The sequence below is a fragment of the Pseudopipra pipra genome, chromosome W, assembly GCF_036250125.1.
Source record: "Pseudopipra pipra isolate bDixPip1 chromosome W, bDixPip1.hap1, whole genome shotgun sequence".
Classification (NCBI taxonomy): domain Eukaryota; kingdom Metazoa; phylum Chordata; class Aves; order Passeriformes; family Pipridae; genus Pseudopipra; species Pseudopipra pipra.
The window spans coordinates 37,339,650-37,364,792 of NC_087580.1; the positions used below are offsets into that span (position 1 = coordinate 37,339,650).

General features: G+C 53.7%; 4 protein-coding genes across 4 annotated transcripts in view; 2 read left to right on the plus strand and 2 right to left on the minus strand.

Moving 5' to 3' along the window:
* The window catches only part of LOC135405492 (zinc finger protein 239-like), a 239,440-nt gene that overhangs the window by 209,386 nt on the left and 4,911 nt on the right, over positions 1 to 25,143 (plus strand). The window lies entirely within an intron of this gene.
* On the plus strand, positions 1,286 to 3,481 carry LOC135405022 (olfactory receptor 14J1-like). The gene is made up of 2 exons (XM_064639742.1): positions 1,286 to 2,260; positions 3,420 to 3,481. The coding sequence occupies exons 1-2, from the start codon at positions 1,348 to 1,350 to the stop codon at positions 3,479 to 3,481; spliced, it is 975 nt and encodes a 324-aa protein (XP_064495812.1). The 5' UTR covers positions 1,286 to 1,347.
* On the minus strand, positions 9,144 to 10,299 carry LOC135405358 (olfactory receptor 14A16-like). The gene has a single exon (XM_064640045.1). It carries the CDS (start codon positions 10,275 to 10,277, stop codon positions 9,204 to 9,206), a length of 1,074 nt encoding a protein of 357 aa, XP_064496115.1. The 5' UTR covers positions 10,278 to 10,299; the 3' UTR covers positions 9,144 to 9,203.
* Positions 16,229 to 25,143, minus strand: part of LOC135404675 (zinc finger protein 239-like) — a 386,745-nt gene continuing 377,830 nt past the window's right edge. Inside the window, exon 3 of the mRNA XM_064639412.1 lies at positions 16,229 to 16,322. The gene's annotated coding sequence lies outside the window, so the exon portion shown is untranslated. The remainder of the gene's footprint in view (positions 16,323 to 25,143) is intronic.

Genomic DNA, 25,143 nt, shown 5'->3' on the forward strand with positions numbered 1-25,143 from the left:
ATCCAAGGAGGGATTTCTCTCAAGCTCTCAAGCCACATGCCAGCTGGTTTGAGTTCCAGAGGGAACTCTGAGGAGCTGCCCAGGACTGAGAACAACTTGCTGGCACTGTTGGTGTCTGGGAGGTGGCACAGCTGGCTCAGGGTGATGCTGCCCTGAGTGCCCAGTGGGCTCTGCCCTGGCCTCTCCCAGCTGGACCCTCCGTCTGCATTTCCTTGGTTCTCAGCTTGCCCCTGGTTCTGAAGTTGTTCCCTCCTTCTCTCAGTCAGGCTCTTTGGGGAGGGGAGTTCAAGCTACACAGTCCAACACTGATCCTGGCATTCCCCTATGGCAGGTGTGTCCCTGGGAATGAGACATTCCAATTGTCCTCTGCTCTGTGGGGCTGTGGACAGTGAAATCTGTGGACCTGGGTCAGGAGCTCTTTTTCCCTCAATCAGACCCCGTCATTAGGACACTTGGCTCTTTTCTGAGGTGTCCTTCCAAGCTGGGAGCTGCCCTCGAGAATGCAAATCATCCTCCCAGCACAGCTGTGTTCTCTGAAAGCCCCAGTGGAGAGGGGAAGAGATGCTGTGCCCATGCCAGGAGATGCTGTTGGGTTGGGGAGGTGAGCCATGGGTGTCCTTGGCTCCAAGTGGGGTGCTGAGCCCTTGAGACAGGCTGAGACATTGAGGGGTCTGGGATGGATCCCTCTCTCAACAGTTTCTGGTGGCTTTTCAGACCAAAATGGGAGTGTGATCAATGTCCATCTCAGGAAGAAGCAAAGCCAGGGCAGTTGGGAACAAGACAGAGGGACAGACCAGCTCCTCTCACTCTGCACTAAGCCCCAGACAATCCTCCTGCCTGGCAGGGCCTGCTCTGTTCTCCCTGAGTGCATCAGAAGTGCTGAGGGGTTCTGACATCCAGGAACACTCCTCAGGAGAGATGAGGGATTTGGGGAAAAAAAAAAGGTAAACAAAACAAAGCTGTGACACTGCCTTCTGCTGTCCTGGTTTTTCTCACAAACTGGGAGTGCAGATGCTGGCAAGCCTTTTTGCACTGGGAGCAGTTTCATCTGACACAGCTGAACACCAGGACAGGCCCCTTGTACCCACCATGCCCATGACCCCACCGGTGCAGAGCAGGGCTGACCCCTCACAGCCAGTGGACAGAGGGTCTGCTCCTCACGGAAGATGTAGTGAGCCCGAGCAAGGCTCCAGCCCTGGAGCTGAAGGAGAGACTCCTAGAAAAGGAAAACCAATGGAGCAGTGAGAGGGGTGTTGGAAAGCAGCTTTGAATTTTCTCAGAATGTTCTGCCCTAACTTATCACTGTTATTTCCTCCTTGAACAGTGCCCCACATCTAGAGGCAACAAATGCCCAACAGCAGCTCCCTCACCCAGTTCCTCCTCCTGGCATTTGCAGACAGGAGGGAGCTGCAGCTCCTGCACTTCTGGCTCTTCCTGGCCATCTCCCTGGCTGCCCTCCTGGCCAACGGCCTCATCCTCAGCGCCGTAGCCTGTGACCACCACCTGCACACCCCCAGGTACTTCTTCCTGCTCAACCTCTCCCTCACAGACCTGGGCTGCATCTGCACCACTGTCCCCAAAGCCATGCACAATTCCCTCTGGGACACCACAACCATCTCCTACATGGGATGTGCTGCACAGCTCTTTTTCTTTGCCTTCTTCATCTCAGCAGAATTTCCCCTCCTCACCATCATGTGCTACGACCGCTACGTTGCCATCTGCAAACCCCTGCACTACGGGACCCTCCTGGGCAGCAGAGCTTGTGCCCACATGGCAGCAGCTGCCTGGGCTGCTGGGTTTCTCAATGCTCTGCTGCACACAGCCAATACATTTTCCTTGCCCCTGTGCCAGGGCAATGCCCTGGGCCAGTTCTTCTGTGAAATCCCACACATCCTCAAGCTCTCCTGCTCACACTCAGGCTACCTCAGGAAAATTTGGCTCATGGTAGTTAGTGCTCTTCTGTTTTTGATGTGCTTTGTTTTCATTGTTTTCTCCTATGTGCAGATCTTCAGGGCTGTGCTGAGGATCCCCTCTCAGCAGGGACGGCACAAAGCCTTTTCCACGTGTCTCCCTCACCTGGCCGTGGTCTCCCTGTTCTTTAGCACTGGCGCCTTTGCCTACCTGAAGCCCCCCTCCATCTCCTCCCCATCCCTGGATCTGGTGGTGTCAGTTCTGTACTCGGTGGTGCCTCCAGCACTGAACCCCCTCATCTACAGCCTGAGGAGCCAGGAGCTCAAGGATGCCCTGAGGAAAATGATGAGTGCGTGTTTTTTGAGAAGCAATAAACTGCATCTTTTCTTCTGCAGAACACTCATTGTGGAACACATTTTGGGCCCAGTCTGCCTTCTAAAGCTTTTGATAGTGTTGGGGGGCTTTCCTTTTTTGTTCGTCTGTTAATGTTAATAACACTGAAATTTTACTTCATCCCATATAATTCACTCTCTACCTCTTTTTTTTCACCCACATAATGTACTAATCAGGAATCATGCTTTGTGTGCATTTAAGCAAAAGAAAAGCTTGTGCAGCAAGGTGTTTGTCAAACATCCTGCCTGTGATAGTTTTTACATGAGGAATCACAATCTCTGAGTGTAAGAAAGGACACAAATTTTTTCCCTGATCTTTTCTCCAAGACCTCCCCTGAAGCTGGAGGGCATTTCCATGTTTGCAGATGTGGAGGGGAAAAGAGTCCCAGCACTGCCAGGGAGCCCCAGAACTGGGTCTGTTCAGAGCTTCTCTCTTTGCACTCCCACCCTCTCCTTTCCTGTCCGTGCCCAAGGCCTGAGTGCTCTGGCAGCTCAGTCACTGTCCTGCTGTGGGTCAGGCCTGTGAGCACAGGCAGGGACAGGCCCTGGGCACTGCTGGGACAGGGCTGGGCTCCACAGCAGCAGTTCCAGCAGCAAAGGGGTTCCCCTCCAGGCACTTCCTGAAGGCTGAGGTCTTTTCCCAACACTGGTATCGAGAAGAAGTCCAAGGAATAGACTCTCAAAAGTCTTGTTGCTTTGCTTGTTTCTCATGGAGGCAGTGCAGTGAGGTCAGGGACCCACTGGGACTGCAGGGACTGAGGGTTGGGTCACAGATTGTGTGTTGGTGGCCGATGGCCAATGGAGGTGACAAATGATCTCCAAGTCACCTGCCTGGGGTTCTGCAGCTTGTGAGGGCTCTGATGGCAGGTGAGGACTTGTCTGTAGGAAATCAGGAAGTGCAGGAGAGCACAGAGGATCTGCAGGGACAGCCCATCCCATCCAGTCAGCAGGGAATGGAGCCCTGGAGCAGAATCCTGCCCAGGGTGGAGTTACCAGAGATCAAGTGTTAAATCTTGCTGTGAAGGGGCAAACAGAGCTCTGCAAGCCCAGGGGACACAGCAGGTACAGGGAAAACTCTTGCCAGTGACTTCTCTTGACCTCAGTGAACTTCCACAGGTCAATCAAGAGCAGCCCCCAAAGCCATGTCCCAGCTCTGGAACAAGGCAGGGCCCCTCTGAGCCCCCTCCATGGCCACACAGGAGCGTCTGTGGGAGGTGGTCAGTGCAGGGAGCACCATCAGCTGGCTCTGCCTCCCAGCTGGAGCAGCACAGCCCAACAGAGTCCCCCATGGCCCCGGGCCCCACAGCCCCCCTGCTCTGCAGAGCAGCCCCCCCAGCTCAGGGGCTGTGGGGAGCACGGGCAGGGGGTGCAGGAAGGGCTGCTCAGGCCAGCACAGACGTGTTCCCCTGGGGAAAGGCTCTGTGGGGAGATGGGATGTGCCAGGAGAAGAGCAGGACAACCTGTGTGAGCAGAGGGGCCATGGAAAGAGGCTGCCCTGTCCCTTGGGAAAAGAGGGGGCAAAGCAAAATCTGGGAAACTCTCTGATCTAAGTTGTGCTGCCCAAGAACACGCTGACTCCAGAGGTGTCCAAGCGGGGCAGAGCCGGCGACTCCGGTCCGTGCGGCGGCGGGGGGGAGGCAGCGGTTCTGCTTGATTCCATGGAGTTCTGGGGAGGCACAGTGGCTTCCATGAGACTCTTCAGTGTCACTATGGCCCATTGGTTCCAGGAGGCTCTGAAATGTCTCAGGGTTCCTTTGGTTCCAGGAGGCCCTGCAGTGTCACAGTGGCCCCTTGAGTCCATGAGGTTCCTCAGGGTCAGAATGGCCCCTTGGTTCCATGTGCTTCCAGAATGTCTCAGGGTTCCTTTTGTTCCATGAGGCCCCACCAGTCCCTTGGTTCCACGAGATTCCACAATTTCCCTGTGTTCTTTTGGATCCAAAATGCCCTGTAGTGTCACAACTGCCTCTTGATTCCATGAAGTCCCACAGTGTCCCTGGATTCCTTTTGTTCCATGAGGTCCCCCAGTGTCAAAATGGCCTCTTGATTCCATGAAATTTCACTGTGGCCCAGGGTTTCTTTGTTTCCAAGAGGCCCTGCAGTGCCACAATGGCCTCCTGATTCCATGGGTTTCTGCAGTGTCACAACGGCCTCTTTATTTCAGGAGGTTGCCCACTGTCTCTGGGTTCCTTTGGCTCCATGGGGCCCTGGAGTGTCCCAGTGGCCTCTTGATTCCAAGGGTTTCCCCAATGTCACAATGGCCTCGTAATTCCATGAGGTTCTGCAGTTTCACAGTGGCTCCTTGATTCCATGAGGTTGCACAGCATCATCACAAAGCTGAGCCCATCCTGATGAAAGTTCTGAGGAGGCTGGGAGGAACTGGGACAAAAGGGATAAGATAATTGGGGAAGGAAAGAGGGGCAGGCCAAGAGAGAGGAAAGATTTTGATGAGGTAAAACCAGATTCAGGGAATGCTGAGGCTGCTGAAACACTGACTGTGCAAACATTCCTTTATGCACTTTGTAACCTCAAGCCCCAACACTACCCAAAACTGCTGTCCCTCCCACTGAAAAGAAATCCACTGCTCTAATTCCAAGGCAGAAAAAGCCGAAACCCAGAACTCCAGACTCTTATTCATTCTCTAATGCCAACCCCAATTCCAGATCTGTATTACCAGTATGAAAAGTCAAGCTTTAATCCTGAACCAGCCCAAAACCCTCTTCCCCTAATCATGACCCAGACACTGCCAACAGAACAACAAACCTCCCAAAGTTCTGCCTAATCCCAACCCTGAGATCTAAACCCCAAGCCCTGACCATTAAGCACCCCCACAGCCCTTGGGAGCAGGGCAAGGACCTGCAGGGCCCAGAGCAGGCCCAGGGGGTTGGCAGAGGAATGGGAGGTGACCTGGATCTGCTCAGCTCTGCAGTGACCCCCAGGAGAAGGGCCTGGGCTCTGGGAGGGATGTCCTGTGGCACAGGGGCTCAGGATCCAAGTTCAGAAGGCCAAGTGCACATGGCAACAGCCAGAGCTGGTGCAGAGACATCAGGGAGGGTCTAGAAATGCTGCTGGGAGGGGGTGGGAAAGCAGGAGGGGTGTGTGCAGCCTGCAAGGCCAGAGCAGCAGCAGGGCCAGGGCAGGACAGCCTGCAGGAGAGATGGCCAAGGGCTCTGGCAGGGCTGCAAGGCCCAAAGGCACCCAGGCCTTTGTCCCCTTGCCTCTGGCAGCTGCCTCTGCCACTCAGGCCACCACAAGCCACTTGCCTGGCAGGTTCTGCCCTTGGTTTCTGCCTCGCCCCTCCCTCAGGAGCCTGGCAGGGGTTGCCCAGTTTTGGGCCTTTGTTGTTCCTCCCCCTCCCATCCCAGTGCCCCCCAAACAGCCCTGAGCCAGCCGGGAGGGACAGGATCTGCTGGGCCAGGGCCTGGGGCTCAGGCCTTGGCCTTTGTGCTCCACAAAACCAAGGCAGGCTTTGCTCAGCATTACAGGGGCCTGCCCAGAGCCTTGGTCTGCCTGCACTCCTGGCCTCCAAGGAGCTGCTCCAAGGAGTCCCTGGGGAGGCTTTGGCAGTGCCTGCCCTCAGTGGGGCCCAGCAATGCTTCAAGGCACTTGGACTTTGGCTTCTGACTTCTTCAGCAGCTGCTTCAATCTTCTCTCAGTACCTCAGGATCATGGGCTGGGCTGCAAACACACCGTGGGGCTCATTAAAATGCAGAAATCCCTCAGGATCTCTTTGTCTTCCTTTAATTGTCTTCAAGGCAATTTTGTAACAAGTCTTTGAAGTTTGTACTTTTTTTGTTTTAATTCATTGATGGATAATTTTGTAGTTCAGAGAAGAGGTGATAGAGGTGTTCTCCAAGTGATCTTGATGCTGAGTGTCTCCTCAGGAGATCCACACTGACCCTGGATGATCAACCTTGCTCCTCACCCCCCAGCCTCACCAGTTCTGACATGGCCCATCTTGGACTGACAGCTGATGCAGCTCCAAACGCACTGTGGGACCCATTAAAACACTGAAAAACAAATTGTTTTTCTTTCTTTAATTGTCTTTAAGACATCAACAACTAATTGGAATTGTTTTGTAGTTTAGCTAAGGAGGAAGATTTTAAACTGGACGTCATGAAAAAGATATATATTTTTATGAAACGAAATTATTTACACAGAGCCTTGGGATGCAAGAGAGTGAGGGTGCAAAGGATTTAGACACAAAGATAAGGAGGTAAAAGAGTTTAGTAGCACTTAATCATTGACCCATTGAACAATTATCAAGTGATTCAATAACATTTGCCACAATTTTAATAGTGACTGAATTACAGATTCACAGTAACAACATTCCCACCACAGTCAATTCACACCCACAGCCAGGCAGAGATGTGTGGACACATCAATAGCTGGGTGTGGAAAGGTCCCTCTCCCAAATTCTCCTTGTTGTCAGGGAAACACTCCCCCAAATCCCTTTGTGTTTCCCAACAGACAAGGGTCACAGCTGGAGGAGTGTTTGTTGAGGGGCATCAGAATTGTCCTGGGCACCAGCGAGGGTCTTTGGAGTGTTGGAAACTGGAGGGTTCCCGAGCTGGGAGAGGCTGCCAGAGGTGTCCCACTGAGAGGGAGGTGCTGGGGAGTTGCCAGGGCCTCTCTCAGCCCCGCTGGTTGTGGGCTCCCAAGGGGACTGGCTTTAGTTATCTGCTGAATTTCCATCCTGGTGTCAGGAATGACTGGAGTTTCCAAAACATTTTGAAATTGTATCCTAACCAATCCATTTGGGTTACGATTCAGGTAGGGAATGTTCCAAGGCTATCCCGTGTTCCCCAACTCTTACACCCATCCCAGTCAGCTGGATGGTTTATTGACAATGTGTCCCAAGGGGCAGCACCTCGGATGCCATAGAAACCCCTCCCCCTGGATTAGGAAACCTTTGGAATTCAGGAGGTGTTCCAGTGGAGCATGAAAATGAACAGCAATTTTCCTAAAGCCCAGACCCCAGCAGAACAAAGCCAGGCCCCCTCAGTGGCAGAGCAAAGGTCCCCCATCCCTGTGTCCCTGTGGCCGCTGAGGCGGCAGCGCAGGCCCGAGGCGGTGCCGGGTCCCGGTGCAGCCGGGGCAGAGCGGCGGCTGCGCGAGCGGCAACCCCGGCGGTGAGTGCGGCAGCCCCTCATGGAACCAAAGGAACCCTCAGAGTTTTTGGAATCTCATGGAATCAAGGGGCCTTTTCTGGCAAGGTGCTCTGCTCTGACAATACCTAAAAAATGGTCTGAGAATGCAAACAATGCAAGCTCTCTGTGATGAGTTACTGCTGGTGTCAAGGTGCTGTTTTTAATGTTAAATTATGCTAAAGTCAAAATGCTTCATAAAACTTCAAACACACATCCTGCTTTCTGAAGCAGGATTTGACAGATAAGCTGCTCCCTGGCCTGCAAATATGTCTGGCAGTCAAACACCTTTAACTATAAAAGCCTCGTTCAACAGACTTCCCTGAAGTGTGTGGAGCTTCTGCCATGAAGCAGGGACAGCTCTTCATGGTCATTCCTCAGGGGTTAAGTGAAAGAGAACTACCCCCTATCATTATGGGGTGAGTTACCTCAATGTTTGCTTCAGGATTGTTTCTCTTTGTTGGCTTTGATCCAATTGCTTTAAGAGAATGACTTTGATAGACTGCACTGTCCTATCTTACACTATACTGCTAGGGGGTTTTGGCTTTTATACTGTGTAGTAAATAATTCTGATTGAGGTCTTTTGTCTGTTCACTTGTCTGGTAAATATTCTGTTCATTTGTCATAATAAATAATTAATTTTATTGAAATATTTCTGATTTACCATCACTAAAACCTGCAGGACAATGTGATTGAATCACATCTCTGTAATTCCTTCAATCTAAACCAAAATCTGAGCCTGAGATTGGATCCAGCCAGAGCCAGGCTCCTCTCTGAGAAGGAATTTTTAAATCAAGGGGGTCCTTTCTGCACCTCATAGCACAACGAGACGGCTTCTGCCATCAACTTTGTCTAAGCCTTCCCCCCCCCCAGCCCCAAGCCGTGACACATGGGCATGTCTTGTGCATGCAGTGCAAACATGGACTCCTGAGCTGGTCATTTGATGTCCCTCCTTGGAGGGAAGAACAACCCCAATGGCCTGGGGTGAGAGGCCAGTGCTGGGAGCGGCGCTGGCTGTGCCAGGGCACTGCTGGGTGCCCCCACCCTGAGCACTCCCACCCTTGTGCTGGTCCCTGCTGTTTTCCTCTGCAGGGCGTTGTGTTGGGCACATCCTGGAGAGCAAAGTGGAAAGCAGATGGAAGCTTTGAGGCCCTGGCCTGAGGAGATGCCCCTGCAGGATGGCAGTGCTGCTGCAGAGGTCAGCTCTGTGCCAGCAGTGCCCGTGGCTGTCCCTGCCTGCAGTCCCTGGACAGTCCTGCAGCAGGACTGGGACCGACTGCCAGAGCACTGAGGCCTCCAACAACACAGGGCTCTGCAGGACAGTGTGGAAGGGAAGGGAGAGGAGACCACTCAGGAGAAGGGCTGCTGCTCCCTGGCAGTGCTGCTCTGCTGGGACTCTTTTCTGGCCCAGCTCTGCACAGAGGCCCCGACCCTGCAGCTGCAGAGAAGTCAGAGAGGAAAGATGTCAGGCAAACAAGTCAATGCAGTGTTCTTTATTTGGTTTAAGCAGACAGTGAGTACAATTGCCAATTTGTACAGCCTGTGGGCCAGGCTAGAAAGGCAAACATTGAATTAGAAATGGTCTTTATACATATATAAATTTATTTACATTTTATATATATATATATCTATCTTTATATATGTATAAAGATTTTTTTGGTGTGAACAAATTCTCACAAAAAAACCACCTCTACTAGGAGTAAAAAATAGAGAAGGTATGGTGGGCCTTTAATGAAATCCATAACAGGATTGGTCTTTAATGAGGAAGATAGCATGCAGAAGAAGGAGAGTTTATTGCTTCTGAAAAACACCCAGTTATGATTTTCCTCAGGGCATCCTTGAGCTCCTGGTTCCTCAGGCTGTAGATGAAGGGGTTCAGTGTTGGAGACATCACTGAGTACAGAACTGACACAATAAGATCCAGGGATGGGGAGGAGATGGAGGGAGGCTTCAGGTAGGCAAAGAATGAGGTGCTGCTAAACAGAGAGACCACGGTCAGGTGAGGGAGGCACGTGGAAAAGGCTTTGTGCCGTCCCTGCTGAGAGGGGATCCTCAGCACAGCCCTGAAGATCTGCACATAGGAGAAAACAATGAAAACAAAACACCCAAATATTAAACAGACACTAACCACAATAAGCCCAAGTTCTCTGAGGTAGCCTGAGTGTGAGCAGGAGAGCTTGAGGATGTGTGGGATTTCACAGAAGAACTGTCCCAGGGCATTGCCCTTGCACAGGGGCAGGGAAAATGTATTGGCTGTGTGCAGCAGAGAATTGAGAAACCCAGTGGCCCAGGCAGCTGCTGCCATGTGGGCACAAGCTCTGCTGCCCAGGAGGGTCCCGTAGTGCAGGGGTTTGCAGATGGCAACGTAGCGGTCGTAGCACATGATGGTGAGGAGGGAAAACTCTGTTCCAAGAAAGAAGACAAGCAGAAAAACCTGTGCAGCACATCCCATGTAAGAGATGGTAGTGGTGTCCCAGAGGGAATTGTGCATGGCTTTGGGGACAGTGGTGCAGATGCAGCCCAGGTCTGTGAGGGAGAGGTTGAGCAGGAAGAAGCCCATGGGGGTGTGCAGGTGGTGGTCACAGGCTACGGCGCTGAGGATGAGGCCGTTGGCCAGGAGGGCAGCCAGGGAGATGGCCAGGAAGAGCCAGAAGTGCAGGAGCTGCAGCTCCCTCCTGTCTGCAAATGCCAGGAGGAGGAACTGGGGCATGGAGCTGCTGTTGGACATTTGCTGCTTCTTAGCACAGGGTCTGCTCAGAAAAGGAAGCCACAGGGTAAAGTTTAGACAGACGCCTCTGACAATATCACTCCAGATTTCAATACAATTCATTTAAGGATTAAATCAATTTTTTCTCTCTAATAAGTGCTGGCAGAGGGCTGTGTGTGGCAGGAGCTCTTGCCATGTGTTGTCAAGTAGTTCAGTGTGTTTCCAGGCCAGCACTGTAGTTGTGCTGGACAGAGCAGGACAGGAGCCCTCCTGCAGAGAAGCCAAGAGCTGGGACAGGAGAGTGCCCACCCCCAAGGGAAGGCTCAGCACTGCCCAGGATCCTGCCCAGGCAGAGCTGGGCCTTGCTGGGGGCAGCACCAAACCCAGCAGCGCAGGCCTAGCAGAGAGGGCAGGGTTCCGCAGGGGAGATGTTCTTCAGGCAGAGTCAAGTCCTTGCCCAGCACACAGTGCCCAGCAGAGCTGCAGGGAAGGCCCCCCAGAGCTGTCTGAATGCCCCCTCCCCCAGGCCTTGGGGGCACTTGCCCCCCACTCCCTGCCCAGGGCTCTGCTGCCTGGAGCTGTCCCTGCCAGCAGCTGCATCCCTGGGCCCAGGGCTGGGCCCTGCCAGTGCTGCCAGAGCCCATCCCAGCCCTGGGGGCTCAGCTCTGCCCTGCAGAGCCCTCCCAGCAGCACAGGGCACTGCCCAGGGGCATCTCTGCCTGGGCAGGCTCTGATGGCAATGTCAGAGCAACCCTGAGGAGGCTGGAAAAGTGACACTGATGCGTCTATAAGACAGTCTTGATGTCATACTCTCAGGTTCAATCCCCTCTAATCTAACAGAGTTCAAGTTTCAGTGTCTCCTCCTGTGCTCAGAGATTAATTTCCTTGTCACAGTCAGCACCCAGACAACCCAGAGTATAACACTGAAAGAACTGGTTCATTCTCTTTAAGGTACCCCCTGTCTGTCTGTGCCTCTTGCAAATACCTTCTGGGAAATTTCCAGCTTTGATCTGGAGCTGTGACCAGCCCTCATCCCTGCAGCACACTTTGAGGATCAGAAGGACTCTGCCCTGCTCTGCCCTCCCAGGAGTTGTTCCTTCCCCACAGCCCTTCTCCTCCAGCCCCGTGGCAGCTCCTTGGCCGGGCTGAGAGCTGACAGAGTCCCTGCCCCAGCACACAGAGCCCTGGGGGCAGGACCCTGCTCTGCACCACAGCCCTGGGCACCCCTGGCTGCACCCCCACCTTCCCACCCCACAGCCAGCCCTGCCACAGGGAACCTTCTGGCCCTGGGCCTCTGATGGGGCAGCAGCAAGTCCTGCTCTGCAGCAGCTTCTCCTGCTGCACCCCAGCAAATGCAGCAGAGCCATCCTGACACCTCCTGCCACTGCTGGCATTTGGCAGCTGGGAGAGGCACTTGCAGGAACTCACCTGCACTGCTCTGCAGCCAGAGCCTGACCGTGGCAAAGGGCTGGCAAGGTTCCTGCCCTGAGCAGCTCTGCCCTGTCCTCCCAGCCCAGGATCCCTTGAACCTCCTGCTCCCTTCTCCTCTCTGCCCTTGCTGCCTGCAGCTCCTGCCCTGCTCTGCCATATGGCCACTTCCCCTGCACTGCAGCAACTGGGAGAGTCCTGTTGAAAGATCCTAGAAGCTGTGGGATGTGCCAGCTTGTTGAACTTTCCTACAGCCAGAGAATTCTTGCTTCAAATCCTAGGAAGGTTTCTCGTGTAGTGAGAGCTCAGTCACCTCCCAGCCCAGGCTGCCTCTCATCTCTCTGCCTTCTCTCCTGTGCCCTGGGTGCTGCAGGCAGTGCCCTCAGCCCTGCTGGGCTGTGCAGAGGAGCTGCTCACCAGCAGAGTTGTCTCTTTGAAGCTCTTCTTGCTTGCCAGGAGCTCCCTGTGTGCCAGGAGCCTGGCCCAGCTCAGCAGCACAGCAACAGCCCCAGGCAGCCCTTTCTCTGCCCCTCTGGGCTCCCTCCAGCTGTCCCTGGGGCTCCAGGGGAACCTGCTGGCACACAGCTGAAGGAAATAATGATGTTCCTTCTCTCAGCTGGGCACAGACACTTCTTTCAGCACTGTCATTTCTCCAAACACACACAGAGTTCAAGAGTCCCCTTTTCATGTCCCATCATTAGACAGGAAACCCAGACAGTGCCCAGGAGGGATCTCTTTCACCTGCACTCAGGGAAGGGACTCAGCTGAGTCAACAGAGGTGTCTCCTTGTGGCTCTGCAGACCTGGGGCCAGAAGGACACTCAGCTGTAACAACGGAAATGTATGGTGGTTGCCATGGTAACTGACCATAACAGTGGGAATGTATGGTGGTTGCCATGGTAACTGACCATAGCAACAGGAATGTATGATTATTGCCTTGGTAACTGACCATAGCAACGGGACTTTATGATGATTGCCATAGTAACTGACTGTAGCAATGGGAATGTATGATGGTTGCCATGGTAACTGACTGTAGGAATGGGACTGTATGATGGTTTCCATAGCAACCGACCGTAGCAATTGGATTGTATGCTGGTTGCCATAGTGACTGACCGTAGCAACGCGACTGTATGATGGTTGCCATGGTAACCATACTATCAGTAGTATCGTTAGCAATGGGACTGTATGATGGTTGCCAGGATAACTGACTGTAGAAATGGCAATGTATGATGTTTGCTATGGTAACTGACAGTAGCAATGCGAATGTATGGTTGTTGCCATGGTAAGTGACCATAGAAATGGTAATGTCTGGTGGTTTGCCATTGGTAACTGACTGTACCAGTGGGAAGTATGATTGTTACCATGGTAACCGATTGTAGCAATGGGAATGTATGCTGTTTGCCACAGTAACTGCCCATAACAAGAGAAATGTCTGTTGGTTGCCATGGTAACTGACTGTAACCACGGAAATGTAAGCTGGTTGCCATGGTAACTGACCATAGTGACAGGAATGTATGATGGTTGCCATGGTAACCGAGCATAGCAATGGGAATGTGTGATGGTTGCCATGGTAACGACTGTGGCAATTCTAATGTGTGATGCTTACCGTGGTAACTGACTGTGGCAACTGGAATGTATGATGGTTGCCATGGTAATTGACCGTAGAGAGGGGAATGTGTGATGGTTGCCATGGTAACTGAGTGTAGGAACGGGAATGTGTGACGGTTGCCATGGTAACCGATTGACCAGTGTGAAGTATGATGGTTGCTGTAGTAACTGACCGTAGAAACGGGAATGCATGATGGTTGCCAAGGTAACTGACTGTACCAATGGCAATGTATGATGGTTGCTGTTGTAACTGACCATAGCAATGGGAATGTGTGATGGTTGCCATGGTACCTGTGTGTAGCAATGGGAATGTATGATGGTTGCCATGGTAACTGACCATAATGACGGGAGTGTATGATGGTTGCCATGGTAACTGACCATAGCAATGGGAATGTGTGATGGTTGCTATGGTACTTGTGTTAGCAATGGGAATGTATGATGGTTGCCATGGTAACTGACCATAGAAACAGGAATGTGTGATGGTTGCCATGGTAACTGACTGTAGGAATGGGAATGTGTGATGGTTGCCATGGTAACCGATTGTACCAGTGTGAAGTATGATGGTTGCTGTAGTAACTGACCGTAGAAACAAGAATGCATGATGGTTGCCAAGGTAACTGACTGTAGCAATGGCAATGTATGATGGTTGCCATGGTAACCAACCGTATCAACGCGACTGTATGATGGTTGCCATGGTAACTCACCGTAGTGATGGGAATGTATGATAGTTGCCATGGTAACCGACTGTAGCAACATGACTGTATGATGGTTGCCATGGTAACTGACCACAGAAACTGGAATTCACATGGTTGCCACGGTAACCAACCGTATCAACGCGGCTGTATGATGTTTGCCATGGTAACTGATTGTAGCAGTGGACCGTATGATGGTTGCCATGGTAACCGACCACAGCAATGGGAATGTATAATGGTTGCCATGGTAACCAACAACAGCAATGGGAATGTGTGATGGTTACTATGGTAACCAACCATACAAATGGGAATGTATGATGGTTGCCATGGTACTAGACCGTAACAGTGGGAATGTATGGTGGTTGCCATGGTTACTGACCATAGCAATGTGAATGTATGATGGTTGCCATGGTAACTGACCGTAGCAATGGGAAGGTATGAAGGTTGCCCTGGTAACTGACCGTAGAAATGGGAATGTATGATTGTTGCCATGGTAACTCACTATAGCAATGGGACTGCATGACGGTTGCCATGGTAACTGAACGTAGTAACATGACTGTATGATGGTTTCCATGGTAACTGACCATTGCAATTGGAATGTATGATGGTTGCCATGGTAACCGACCATAGCAATGGGAATGTATGAGGGATGCCATTGTAACTGACGATTGCAATGTGAATGTGTGATAGTTGCCATGGTAACCAACCATGGCAATGAAAATGTATGATGGTTGCCATGGTAACTGATTATAGCAGTGGGAAGTATGAAGGTTGCCATGGTAACTGACTGTAGAAATCGGAATGTATGCTGGTTGCCATGGTAACTGACTGTAGCAACGCCACTGTATGAAGGTTGCCATGGTAACTGACCATAGGAATGGGAATGTGTGATGGTTGCCATGGTAACTGACCGTAGCAGTGGGAAGTAGAATGGTTGCCATGGTAACTGACCATTGCAATGGGAATGTATGATGGTTGCCATGGTAACTGACTGTATGACGGTTGCCACGGTAACTGAACATAGCAATTGGAATGTATGATGTTTGCCATGGTAACTGAACGTAGCAACATGACTGTATGATGGTTTCCATGGTGACTGACCATTGCAATGTGAATGTATGATGGTTTTTAAGAAGCACTAGGCCCTGCTTGACACAACTTTGGAGGTTGCAAACTGTGTGAAAGCTCTGTGTTTATATTTACAAACTCTGTGAAACTATGCAATGTTTATACTTGTTAGCTATATGTTTATAGTCGTAGGTATGAGAAAATCCTGTGTTTATAGCTGAAAGTTTTGGGAAAACTGGAGATAAAGGAACACCTGCAAGATCTCGGAAAGTCCCTAAGGGCGGATCAATAGGAGGGACTTTGGGTGGCCCTATGATGTCAGGCTGCATGGACAGAGCACCAGAACCAATGAACCGAAGGCGTGGTACGCGTGCACAGACTGAGCTATCCAACCACCTTGTTGTAAGTACGTACCTGGAAAAAACTAAACTGTATAAAAGTTAACTCCTTTAAATAATAAATTGAACATCGCCTGATCATACTGACTGTCTGCGTGTGTTCCAGAACTCCTGCCGGCCAGAACCCCAGGCGCTGTTTCCAAAGGAACCCCAGTGAAAGGGGGACGCCGGAAAGATGGGCGGACAAGTCCTGCAATGGAACTCTGTGTGTGCAGCCTCATTTTCTCCTTCAGTGCCCACAGGAGAGAGGGCAAAAAGTGGGGGTTGGGCCCCAAAAATGTTCACGGCAGAAATTGGGGATTGAGGGGACAGTGGGAAAGTGGGAGGAACAGTGAGAAGGGTGTAAAACAGGGGGGATGGTCTGGCAAGTCTGATGGTCCCATGGGAGTCTTTGAGCACCAGGGGGTTGGCCCCATGAGCTCCCAACTTACTGTGGTGTACTGAGGGCTGCTGGATCCAATCAGCCTTGGATTATGCCACCACTTTAGAGGAATTACAGAAGTGTGACTGAATCACTTTGGTCCTCCGTGATTTTAATGATGGCAAAACAGATCTATTGATAAAAATGAATTATTTAGAGATACAAATGATCAGACAGAAGATCTTCATCAGAATTAATTACTGCGCAATAGAGACACTTAAACTACCAGGAGTACAGGATAAGATAGGACAGGGCTCTACACTAAAGCACCTTGAAGCTCTACACTAAAGCAATTGAAGCAATTCTACTCAAGCTGGCACAAAAGCAAGAATTCTTAACAGGAGTTGTATGGAACCCCCCCAGACCAATGCTGGTGGGGAGATCTCTGCTCTCAACCTCCAGCAGTGACCTTGGGGGCGCCCCCACCCCAAGGCAGGAATCTGCACACACCCCACCCAGAAGGGTTCTGTTGGAAGAAGCTGCCCCTGGGAAAGGGGACTGGCCCTTTGTGGTTGAAAGGGATGGACTGACAGTCACTGGACTCCAGGGGTTGCCTCACCATCAGGGGCTTCATTTGAGAAGGAGCAGCCAAAGCTCTTCCTGCAGCCGGGGCACTGGCAGGGCTTCCCTTACTGGTGGGCCCTCTGGTGTCTGGTCAAGCCAGAGCTCTTGTTGAAGCTCTTCCCACACTCCCCACACTTGTAGGGCCTCTCACCGGTGTGGATGCGCCGGTGGGTGATGAGGTTGGAGTTCCGGTTGAAGCCCTTCCCGCAGTCGGTGCAGCGGAAGGGCCTCTCATCCCTGTGCGTCCGCTGGTGCTGGAAGAGATTGGAGCTGGTCTGAAACCTCTTCCCACATTCCCCACACGTGTAGGGCCGTTCCCTGGTGTAGGGCCATTCCCCAGTGTGGATGAGCTGGTGTCGGATCAGGTGGGAGCTGTACCTGAAGCTCTTCCCACATTCCATACACTTGTAGGGCCGTTCCCCGGTGTGGATGCGCTGGTGTCGGATCAGGTTGGAGCTGTCCCTGAAGCTCTTCCCACATTTGCCACATGTGTAGGGCCGTTCTCCAGTGTGGATCATTTGGTGTCGGATCAGGCTGGAGCTGTCCCTGAAGCTCTTCTCACATTCCCCACATGAGTACGACCGTGCCCCAGTGTGGATGTGCAGGTGTCGGATCAGGTCGGAACTCTGACTGAAGCTCTTCCCACATTCCCTACACATGTAGGGCCGTTCCCCAGTGTGGATGTGCTGGTGTCGGGTCAGGTCAGAGCTGTGACTGAAGTTCTTCCCACATTCCAAGCACCTGAAGGGCTTCTCCCTCCTGGGAGGCTGCTCAGGGACCACCAGGTCAGAACTCCCCCTCAAGCTCCGGTCGCCTTCCCGGCACAGGCTGGCTCTTTCCTCCTCAGAGCACCCTGGGCTGGCTTTGGAGCCCCTCCTGCGGGGGGATCTCTGGCCCTTTTCCTCCCCGCTGCCTTCCTGCGCCGGGGAGCCCTTCAAAACGGCCTCTCCCACCAGGGTCTCACGGGGGGATTTGTCCTCCGGGCTCTCCGTCCTCAGCTCGGGGCCTGGGGCAGGAAGCAAGAAGGACAGGGAGGGGATTTGCCTCTGGCCCACAGGGAAGGTCAAGGACATCCCCCCAACTCCAGCCCCAGCAGGGGGGCTGTTCTGCAGCCAGGGATCATGCTAGATCATGCATGCCTAGATCATGCAAGCAGAAATTATGAAACTCTTTTTTAAAACAACTAAGAAAGTTTTCAGACACAACAGACTAAACCATTATAGAAAACAAAACTATAGTGTGGTATAAATACTTAAGATAGAGTTAAGTTAGTAATAATGTTCTATTGAATTGTAGTAGAAAAATTTTCATTATATTTTGTTTATTGAAGATTGTATGTTAGTTGTAGAATTTGAAGTCATTGTAAGTATGTAATTTGGTGAGGGGTGGAAATTGTGGTGGTTTGAAAAAAAACCTTTCCCCCTGGGGCTTGTGATAGTCTGCCCTGGGGTGGTGTTTTTGATACTGGACCAATTAAAAACTTTGTGCACCCTTGCAGAAATTACCTGCTCACAGAAACAGAAGAGAAGGGGTTATATTTAACTGACTAGCTGGAAGGAGAGGCAGCCATGCTTTGAACGGGACTCGTGTGGTGCAGGCTGGGGGGCCTTTGCCCTCAGCTCCTGGCCGGGGGGACCAGGAGCAGCACAGCCACTGAGTGGAGCCCCCCTGAAGCCAGTGACCGAGGGGGACCCCGAAAGATCAGGAAGACCCCCTGGGTTGCATTTTCTTCCCCCCCTCGCAGTGGCAGGGGAGGAACACGGCAGAGGTGCCCGATGGTGCCAGAGGGCTGCAATCGGCGCAGACGCGGCGCTGGAGCGGAGCCAGCGCGAGTCGAGGGGTGGCTGGAGAGGGACAAGCTGAAGAGCCCTGACCTTTGGAAAGGCGGCTGCAGCACACAGTCATGGAAGGGCCGAGGGGAGTCTCCTCCCATGGGTTTGGGGGAGTCCCTGGGCCCCGCTGTCCTGGCCCAGCCAGGACTGCAGGAGTTAAACTCCCCAGGATTTCTCCAGCTGACCTCACCACCTTTTCCCACCGTGGAGGGGGAGAAGTGGTGAGAAGTTGGCTGGACCCTGCAGCAACAGCCAAACCAGTGAATCCAAGAACAGAGCAGATGGAGACAAAGAGAGTCAGTTGGACTCAGTTCTAGGGTAAGAACTTGAACTAAACTAAAAACCTTAGAACTCTTATTCCCTGGGGAGGAGAGGTGGAAACCTCCGACAACTCATTCCCCGGGGGCCAGAACCTCCAGGGGCCAGAACCTCCGCTTAACAAGAGCAGGGGATAAAGACTTTAACTCCTAGTATTTCGTGCTGCAGAAGAAAGAAGAATCCTAGCTGTGACAAATCAAAACTGCTGCCTTAAAAATAAGAGACATTTACCAGTGCCGCAGAAAATTAATTTGGAAGAGCTGTGGTCTGAAAGTGCAAGAGGATTTCTTCTCCTTTCCTTCTTTTTTGAAGGAAAGGAGAGACGATCTATGTATATATATTGTTTCTCCATAGAAGAGATAGTTAAATTGCTACGTGTATATATATATATGTATATATAAACTGTAATATATATTCCCCTCCCCCTATACTGAGTTGTGTGTGTGTCTGAAAAATTCTTCTCTCTCACATTAAATAAATTTGTAGGAAAAAATTCTAAAATTAGCTTTTTGAAATTCCTGTTTTTCAAACCACCACAGGCTGTCAGAGCCAGCACAAGAGCAGCCCAAAGGGCCACTGACTTCCTCCTCACCTGCCTGGGGGGTCCAAGGCATCTTCCTCTTCCTCGCAGCCTCCTCCTCCATCTGCCCAAGCTTTGGGAAGGAAAAATCCTGATGGGAGAGAAAACAAGGGCTGAGCGTGTTGGCTTGGGGATTCCTCCTGCCCAAGTCCATCTCTGGAGCTCATTGGGCATCCTGTGACCATAAAAACCTCCAAAACACCAAGATTCAGCCCAGAAAAACCCAAACCATCGACATTCCAGCAAAAAACCCCTCAGAACTAGTGTGATGAACCCCCTCACAAAATGCAAAAAGTTAAAATTCAGCCAAAAAATACTGCAAAATATGAAGATTCAGTCCAAAAAAAGGTGTTTAACTGGGAGGATGAGGGGAGTGAGGTCACTTCATGAGCACTTGATTGAGTTGCTATATGTTAAGCAAAAGCTGTATTAATGTAGTGTCACTTCAAACTCTCCAGGGCTGTTCCTCGAGGTTCTCTGGCCCCCTGCCAGTCCGGGGCTGTTTCTCCAAACCACCAAACCACGTGTGCCAAACGCCCTGGTTGGTCAGTACCGGCTGGGGGAGCGGGCACTCGGTGAGGGGATGAGAAAACTGCACCCGGGGCTGGGCTGAAAGAGGCTTCAGCACCACTTCTGATGGCCCAGGGGCAGCATCTGGCTTCTCCCAAACAGAGAGATGGCACTTGTTCCTCTGCAGGGAGTCAAAGGCAGGAGGGTGACTCCTGCTGTATGGATGGAATGGCAGAGGATCCCTTGGGTCCCCAGGATGGATCAGCACTCGGGGATACAAACTGCCCTGGGGCTCAGGATGCAGCTGCCAGCACAGATTTCCCTGCACAGGCTGCAGTGAGTCAAGCTCTGGAGAGGAGATTGTGCCCCATGGATGGGATTGCAGAGGCTCCCTCAGGTCCCCAGCAGGAATCAGCAACCAGGAATAGACACAAAAGCCCACCCTGAAGAATTCTGGGGGAGTGTCCTTTAGGGAGGGGACAGTGTTACCCCACCAGGGTGGGGCTGGCAAGTGGGAGGCTGCTCCAGGGGTCTGCAAGAGGCCTCGTGCTCTGCTCAGCCCCAGCACTGCCTGGTACCAACACCCCCGGCTGCCCCCGGCCCTGGGCAGCTCTGCTGCCACAGGCTGTGCCCTCACCGTGGCCCTGCAATGGCCCTGCCTGTCCCTCACCCGCGGCCCTGCCCGTGGCCCTGTCCCTTGGCTCTCTCTCTGCCAGCTCAGTGTGGGGCACACGGGCTGGGGGTCCCTCCCAAGCCCCCCGGGCAGCCGGCGTTGGCTGGGGGGATGTGAGGGCTGGGCCTGCTCAGCACAGCCCCGGCCTCGTGCCCAGCGCCTCTTTCCTGACCCACACAAGAGCTTCCCAGCCCCCCAGGGCTTCCCTGCTGCTGCCTCTGCTCCTGGCCCTGCCTTTGCTGCTCCCTTGGCTGGGGCAGCGGCTGCAGGGGGGGATGGCAGCAGCTTCAGCTCCACGGCACTTCCTGGGGGGAGCTCAGCCCGGGGGGGACGGGCAGGGAACTGATGGGGATGGACAGGGGCCCAGCAGGGACAGCCAGGGCCTGCAGGGGAAGGCACATGGACAACCTGGCCCCACACACTGCCACGGCTGTCTCTGCTCCTCCTTGCAGGCTCCGTGGCCAGGCACAGTTTGTGTTCCTGGGTGCCCACCATCTCAGCACTTGGAGACGCTCAAATCAGCGCCCGCAGCTCTGCAGCAAAGCCCCAGCTCACCTGGCACACAGGGGATGGACACAGCACCTTCTCAGGGATGGGCATTCACAGCTTTGTCTTCTTCCCCACCACGGGGCTCTCCTTCCTCAGCAGCACCTCTGCCTTGCACTTATTCTCAGCCTCACCTCAGGGACAGCTCTGGGCTCACCTCCGCGCCACTTCTCAGCCTCACCTCAGGGCCTGGGCTCAAGGACAGGAACCTGCAGGGAGGGGACATCAGGTGCAAGCTGAGGGCTGCCTGCTTGCACTGGCCTCTGGGCTTCTTTCTCCTTCTACAACTACCCCAGAACTCAGCCTGCTTTTCTAACACCACACATTTACACACTAACCTTGGAGATATATATGGACAGACATCTCTATCACCCTGGGGATAGAGCCTCAAGCATGTGCTGCCATAGGAATGGCAATCACAGAATCACAGAATCAGCTGGGTTGGAAAAGACCTCCGAGATCATCAAGTCCAACCCTGGATCCAACCCCGCCGTGCTTCCCAGACCATGGCACTGAGGCCACATCCACTCTCACCTTCAACACCTCCAGGGACGCAGGACCAAGTCAGGGACATGGCGAGGCCTGGGGGGCTTTGTGGTCTGGGAGGGTCTTGGGGGAGCTGGGGAGGGGATTTGGGGATTGGGGGTACCAGCCAGCACAGACCAGTACAGACCAGGACAGACCAGTACAGACCAGGACAGACCAGTACAGACCAAGACAGACCAGTACCTCCTCACTGCTCCACAGAGCTCTCCTGGAGCTGGGCCACATTGTCCTGGGACACCTGAGCCCCCCCCAGTGCCCTCCCAGTACAGCACAGTGCCCCCAGTACAGCCCACTGTGTTCCTGTCCCAGTGTGCCAGGTGATCCATCTTTGGTGAGGGCTAGTAGGGATTTGAGGGGAGGCTAGGGGAGATTTGAGGGGGTAGTTGGATAGGAATTTGAGGGGTTTTGGGGTGCTTTGGGTGCATTTAGGGGAGTTAAAAGGGGTCTTGGGAGGTCAAAGGGATCTGTAGGGAGAGGGGATTAAAAGGAAAAGGGGGGTTGGGAGACATTTGGGGGGGTTAATGATGTCTAGGGGAAAGAGGAGGGGCTGCACCAAGAGCAGGTGAGTCCTGAGACCCCCTTGGGGTTCTCAAGACCTTCTTGGTGTCCCTAATTCCCCCCTTAACACCCTGAGACCCCCTGGTGTCTCCAATGTCCCCAGGGCCTCTCCATGGCCATAATTCCCCCCAATTCCACTGTCCCCACACCCCTCCTCATTGTCCCCACTGTCCCCAAACCCCATCCCTGATGTCCCCAATCCACCATCTCCCTCCAGGAGCCCCCCCTGGACCCTCTGACCACAAAAATGCTCTCTCCCCTCACAGTAACAGAAAGGCCAAGGGCATCTGGGGACACACTGGGGACAGTTGGGGGGCTTTGGGGGGGCACTGGGAGGGACTGGGGGGTTAATGGGGGATTACCAGGACCCACAGGGGGACACTGGCAGGTTACTGGGCCATACTGGGTGTTACTGGGTGCTCACTGGAGGATCACTGGGCCATCCTGGGGGGCAGTGGGAGGTCATTGGGATATACTGGGGGCACTGAGATCCCCTTAGTCGGTTCTGCTACATCTCCCCCCTGGACTTTTGGGGGCACCCACAGGACCCCTCCCCTGGGGGCTGGGAGATCCCCTGAACCCCACTGCTGGGCTTTAGGGGACACCCAGGCCCCCCTTCCTTTGGGGTCTCTCTGTGCTGAGTTTTGGGGGTCTCTGGGGTTCAAGGGGAGAATTGGGATCCCCTTTCCTTGGGGTTGGTCTGCTGGGCTGGCAGAGGCGCTGTGGTGGGATGGGAAATGGCATCATAGGAGTTTTATTTGGCCGTGGCCAGGCAGGACTGACACAGAGATCCCCCAAAATCCTCTCAAAACCCCTGAAATCCTCTCAGAAATCCACCCCTGGACCCATCGAAACCTCGTCAAAGACACCCCAAATCCCCTCAGAGACCTCATCTCCCCCCCAAGATCCCCTAAACCCTCTCAGTGACCTGCAAAACCCACCTGGGACCCCCCAAGCCCTTTCAGGGACCCCAAAAACTCCTTCGGAGACCCTCAAAACCGTCTGGAACTCTTGAAATCCCTCTAGAAACCTTCAAAACTGCTTCAAAGACCTTCCCCCAAAGCCCCCCAGGACCTCCCAATTCCCTTGGAAACTCCAAAACTCCCTCAGGGATTCCCAAACCCCTTCAGGGACCACCCAAAACCTCCTCAGGGACGCCGAAAAGCCCCTAAGGGACCACAAAACCACACAACAGCAGAAGAGCTTTCTGTAAAGGAAAGGAGCAGAGAATCTGAGGACGAGACCAAGGAAAAACTGAAGCAAAGCAATAAAATCATCCTGGCCCTTGCAGTTTTTTCCTGACCTTTTTCTCACTTTTCCTTTTTTTAGAGTTCTTTTTTTGGTTGGGTAGTTTCGAATTTTTTTTCCGAAGGAATTTCTCAGGAATCGAATCACCCTTCCGGGTTCTTGGGAGGCCTCCGGGCCCCGCGGCCCCCGAGAGGTTCCTCCGAACCTCCGAACCCCCCGCGCTAAACCCTCCCGAGCCCTCCAGCCTTTCCACCCACAGCCGCGCTCCCCGCAGCCCCCGAGGGGATCCCCAGACCCCGCTCTCCCGCACCCCCCGCCTGCACTCAGAGCTCACCGACCGACCCGCCGCCATCACCGATTCCCGGCAGCCAACGCGGCAAGGGCGGGGGCGGGGCTGCGGGGGCGTGGCCGCGCGCTGATTGGCTGCGGCGGCGTTCTCTGAACGCGGTGCGCGCGCAGCCGGGACTCGGTGATGGCGGCGGGGCCTGCGGTTCGCTCTGAGTGCTGTGAGTCCCCCGGGGGGGCTCGGGAGGGTTTAGCGGGGGGGTTCGGGGATAACCGAGGAGGTTTTGAGGGGTCCCTGAGGGAGTTCGGTGTCCTGAGGGGACTCAGGGGGTGGTTGAAGGTTCCTGAAGGGGTTTGGGGGTCTCTGAGGGGGTTTTGGTTTCTGAGGAGATTTGGGGGGTGCCAGGTGGGCTTTGGGGGTCTCTGAGGAGGTTTGGGGGTCCTGGCGGGACCTTTTAAGCAGTTTTGGGGTCTCTAGGGGGTTTACGGGGTCTTAGACGGTTTTGAGGGTCTCTGAGGGGGATTGGGGGTTCCCTAAAGGGGACTGGGGGGTCCCGGGTGGGTTTTGCGGGTCACTGAGAGGGTTTAGAGGGTACTGGGGAGGGATGAGGTCTCTGAGGGCATTTGAGGGGACCTTGAGAAGGTTTTGATGTGTCGAGGGGGGGATTTCAGGGGTTTTGAGGGCATTTTGGGGGGTCCCCTAAAGCCCAGCAGTGGGTCCAGGGGGTCCCCCAGCCCCAAAGAGGAGGGGTCCTAGGGATGGCCCCCAAAATCCGGGGGGAAATGTACCACATCTGGGTAAGGGGATCCCTAGACCCCAGTATATCCCAGTGACTTTCCAGTGACCCCTTCAGTGACCACCCAGTGTGTCCCAGTGACCTCCCACTGCCCCCCAGGATGGCCCAGTGATCCTGCAGTGAGCACCCAGTAACCCCCAGTATGGCCCAGTAACCTGCCAGTGTCTCCCCGTGTGTCCTGGTAATCCCCCAGTAACTCCCCAGTCCCTCCCAGTGTCCCTCGGTTCCCCCCAGTGTGTCCCAGTATCCCCCAGTAATCACCCAGGGCCCCACAAAGCCCCCCAACTGTCCCCAGTGTTTCCCCAGATGCCCTTGGTCTTTCTGGTAGCATGAGTGGGGTGTTTTTGCGGTCAGAGGGTCCAGGGGGGGGCTCCTGGGATGAGATGGAGGGTTGGGGACGTCAGGGATGGGGTTTGGGGACAGTGGGGAGGGGTTTGGGGACAGTGGAAATGGGGGTGCCAGGGGGGAATTAGGGCTATGGGAAGTCCCTGGGAACATTGGAGACACCAGGGGGGCCTCGGGGTGTCAAGGGAGGAACTGGGGACACCAAGAGGGTCTTGGGGACACCAGGGGGGGTCTCAGGACTCACCTGCTCTTGGTGCAGCCCCTCCTCTGCCCACCCAGGCCTCATTAACCCCTCCCAAATGTCTCCTAACCTCCATTTTCCCTTTAATCCCCTCCCCCCATAGGTACCTCTGACCCCCCAATGTCCCCAAGACCTCTTTTAACTTCCCTAAAGGCACTCAAAACCCCCAAATCCCCATCCAAACTCCTCAGTTCCCCCCAAATCTCCCCCAGCCCCCCCTCAAATCACTTCCAACCCCCCTCAAAGAGGGATCACCCACACCCTGGGACAGGAACACAGTGGGCTGTACTGGGGGCACTGGGCTGTACTGGAAGGGCACTGGGGGGGGCTCA

What these genes read in the sequence shown, in the direction of transcription:
- LOC135405022 (XM_064639742.1), top strand. Translation starts at nt 1,348, where the DNA reads ATGCCCAACAGCAGCTCCCTCACCCAGTTCCTCCTCCTGGCATTTGCA. An exon ending in TGCCCTGAGGAAAATGATGA is followed by an intron (nt 2,261 to 3,419) that starts GTGCGTGTTTTT and finishes GAACTTCCACAG; the next exon opens with GTCAATCAAGAGCAGCCCCC.
- LOC135405358 (XM_064640045.1), bottom strand. Translation starts at nt 10,277, where the DNA reads ATGAATTGTATTGAAATCTGGAGTGATATTGTCAGAGGCGTCTGTCTA.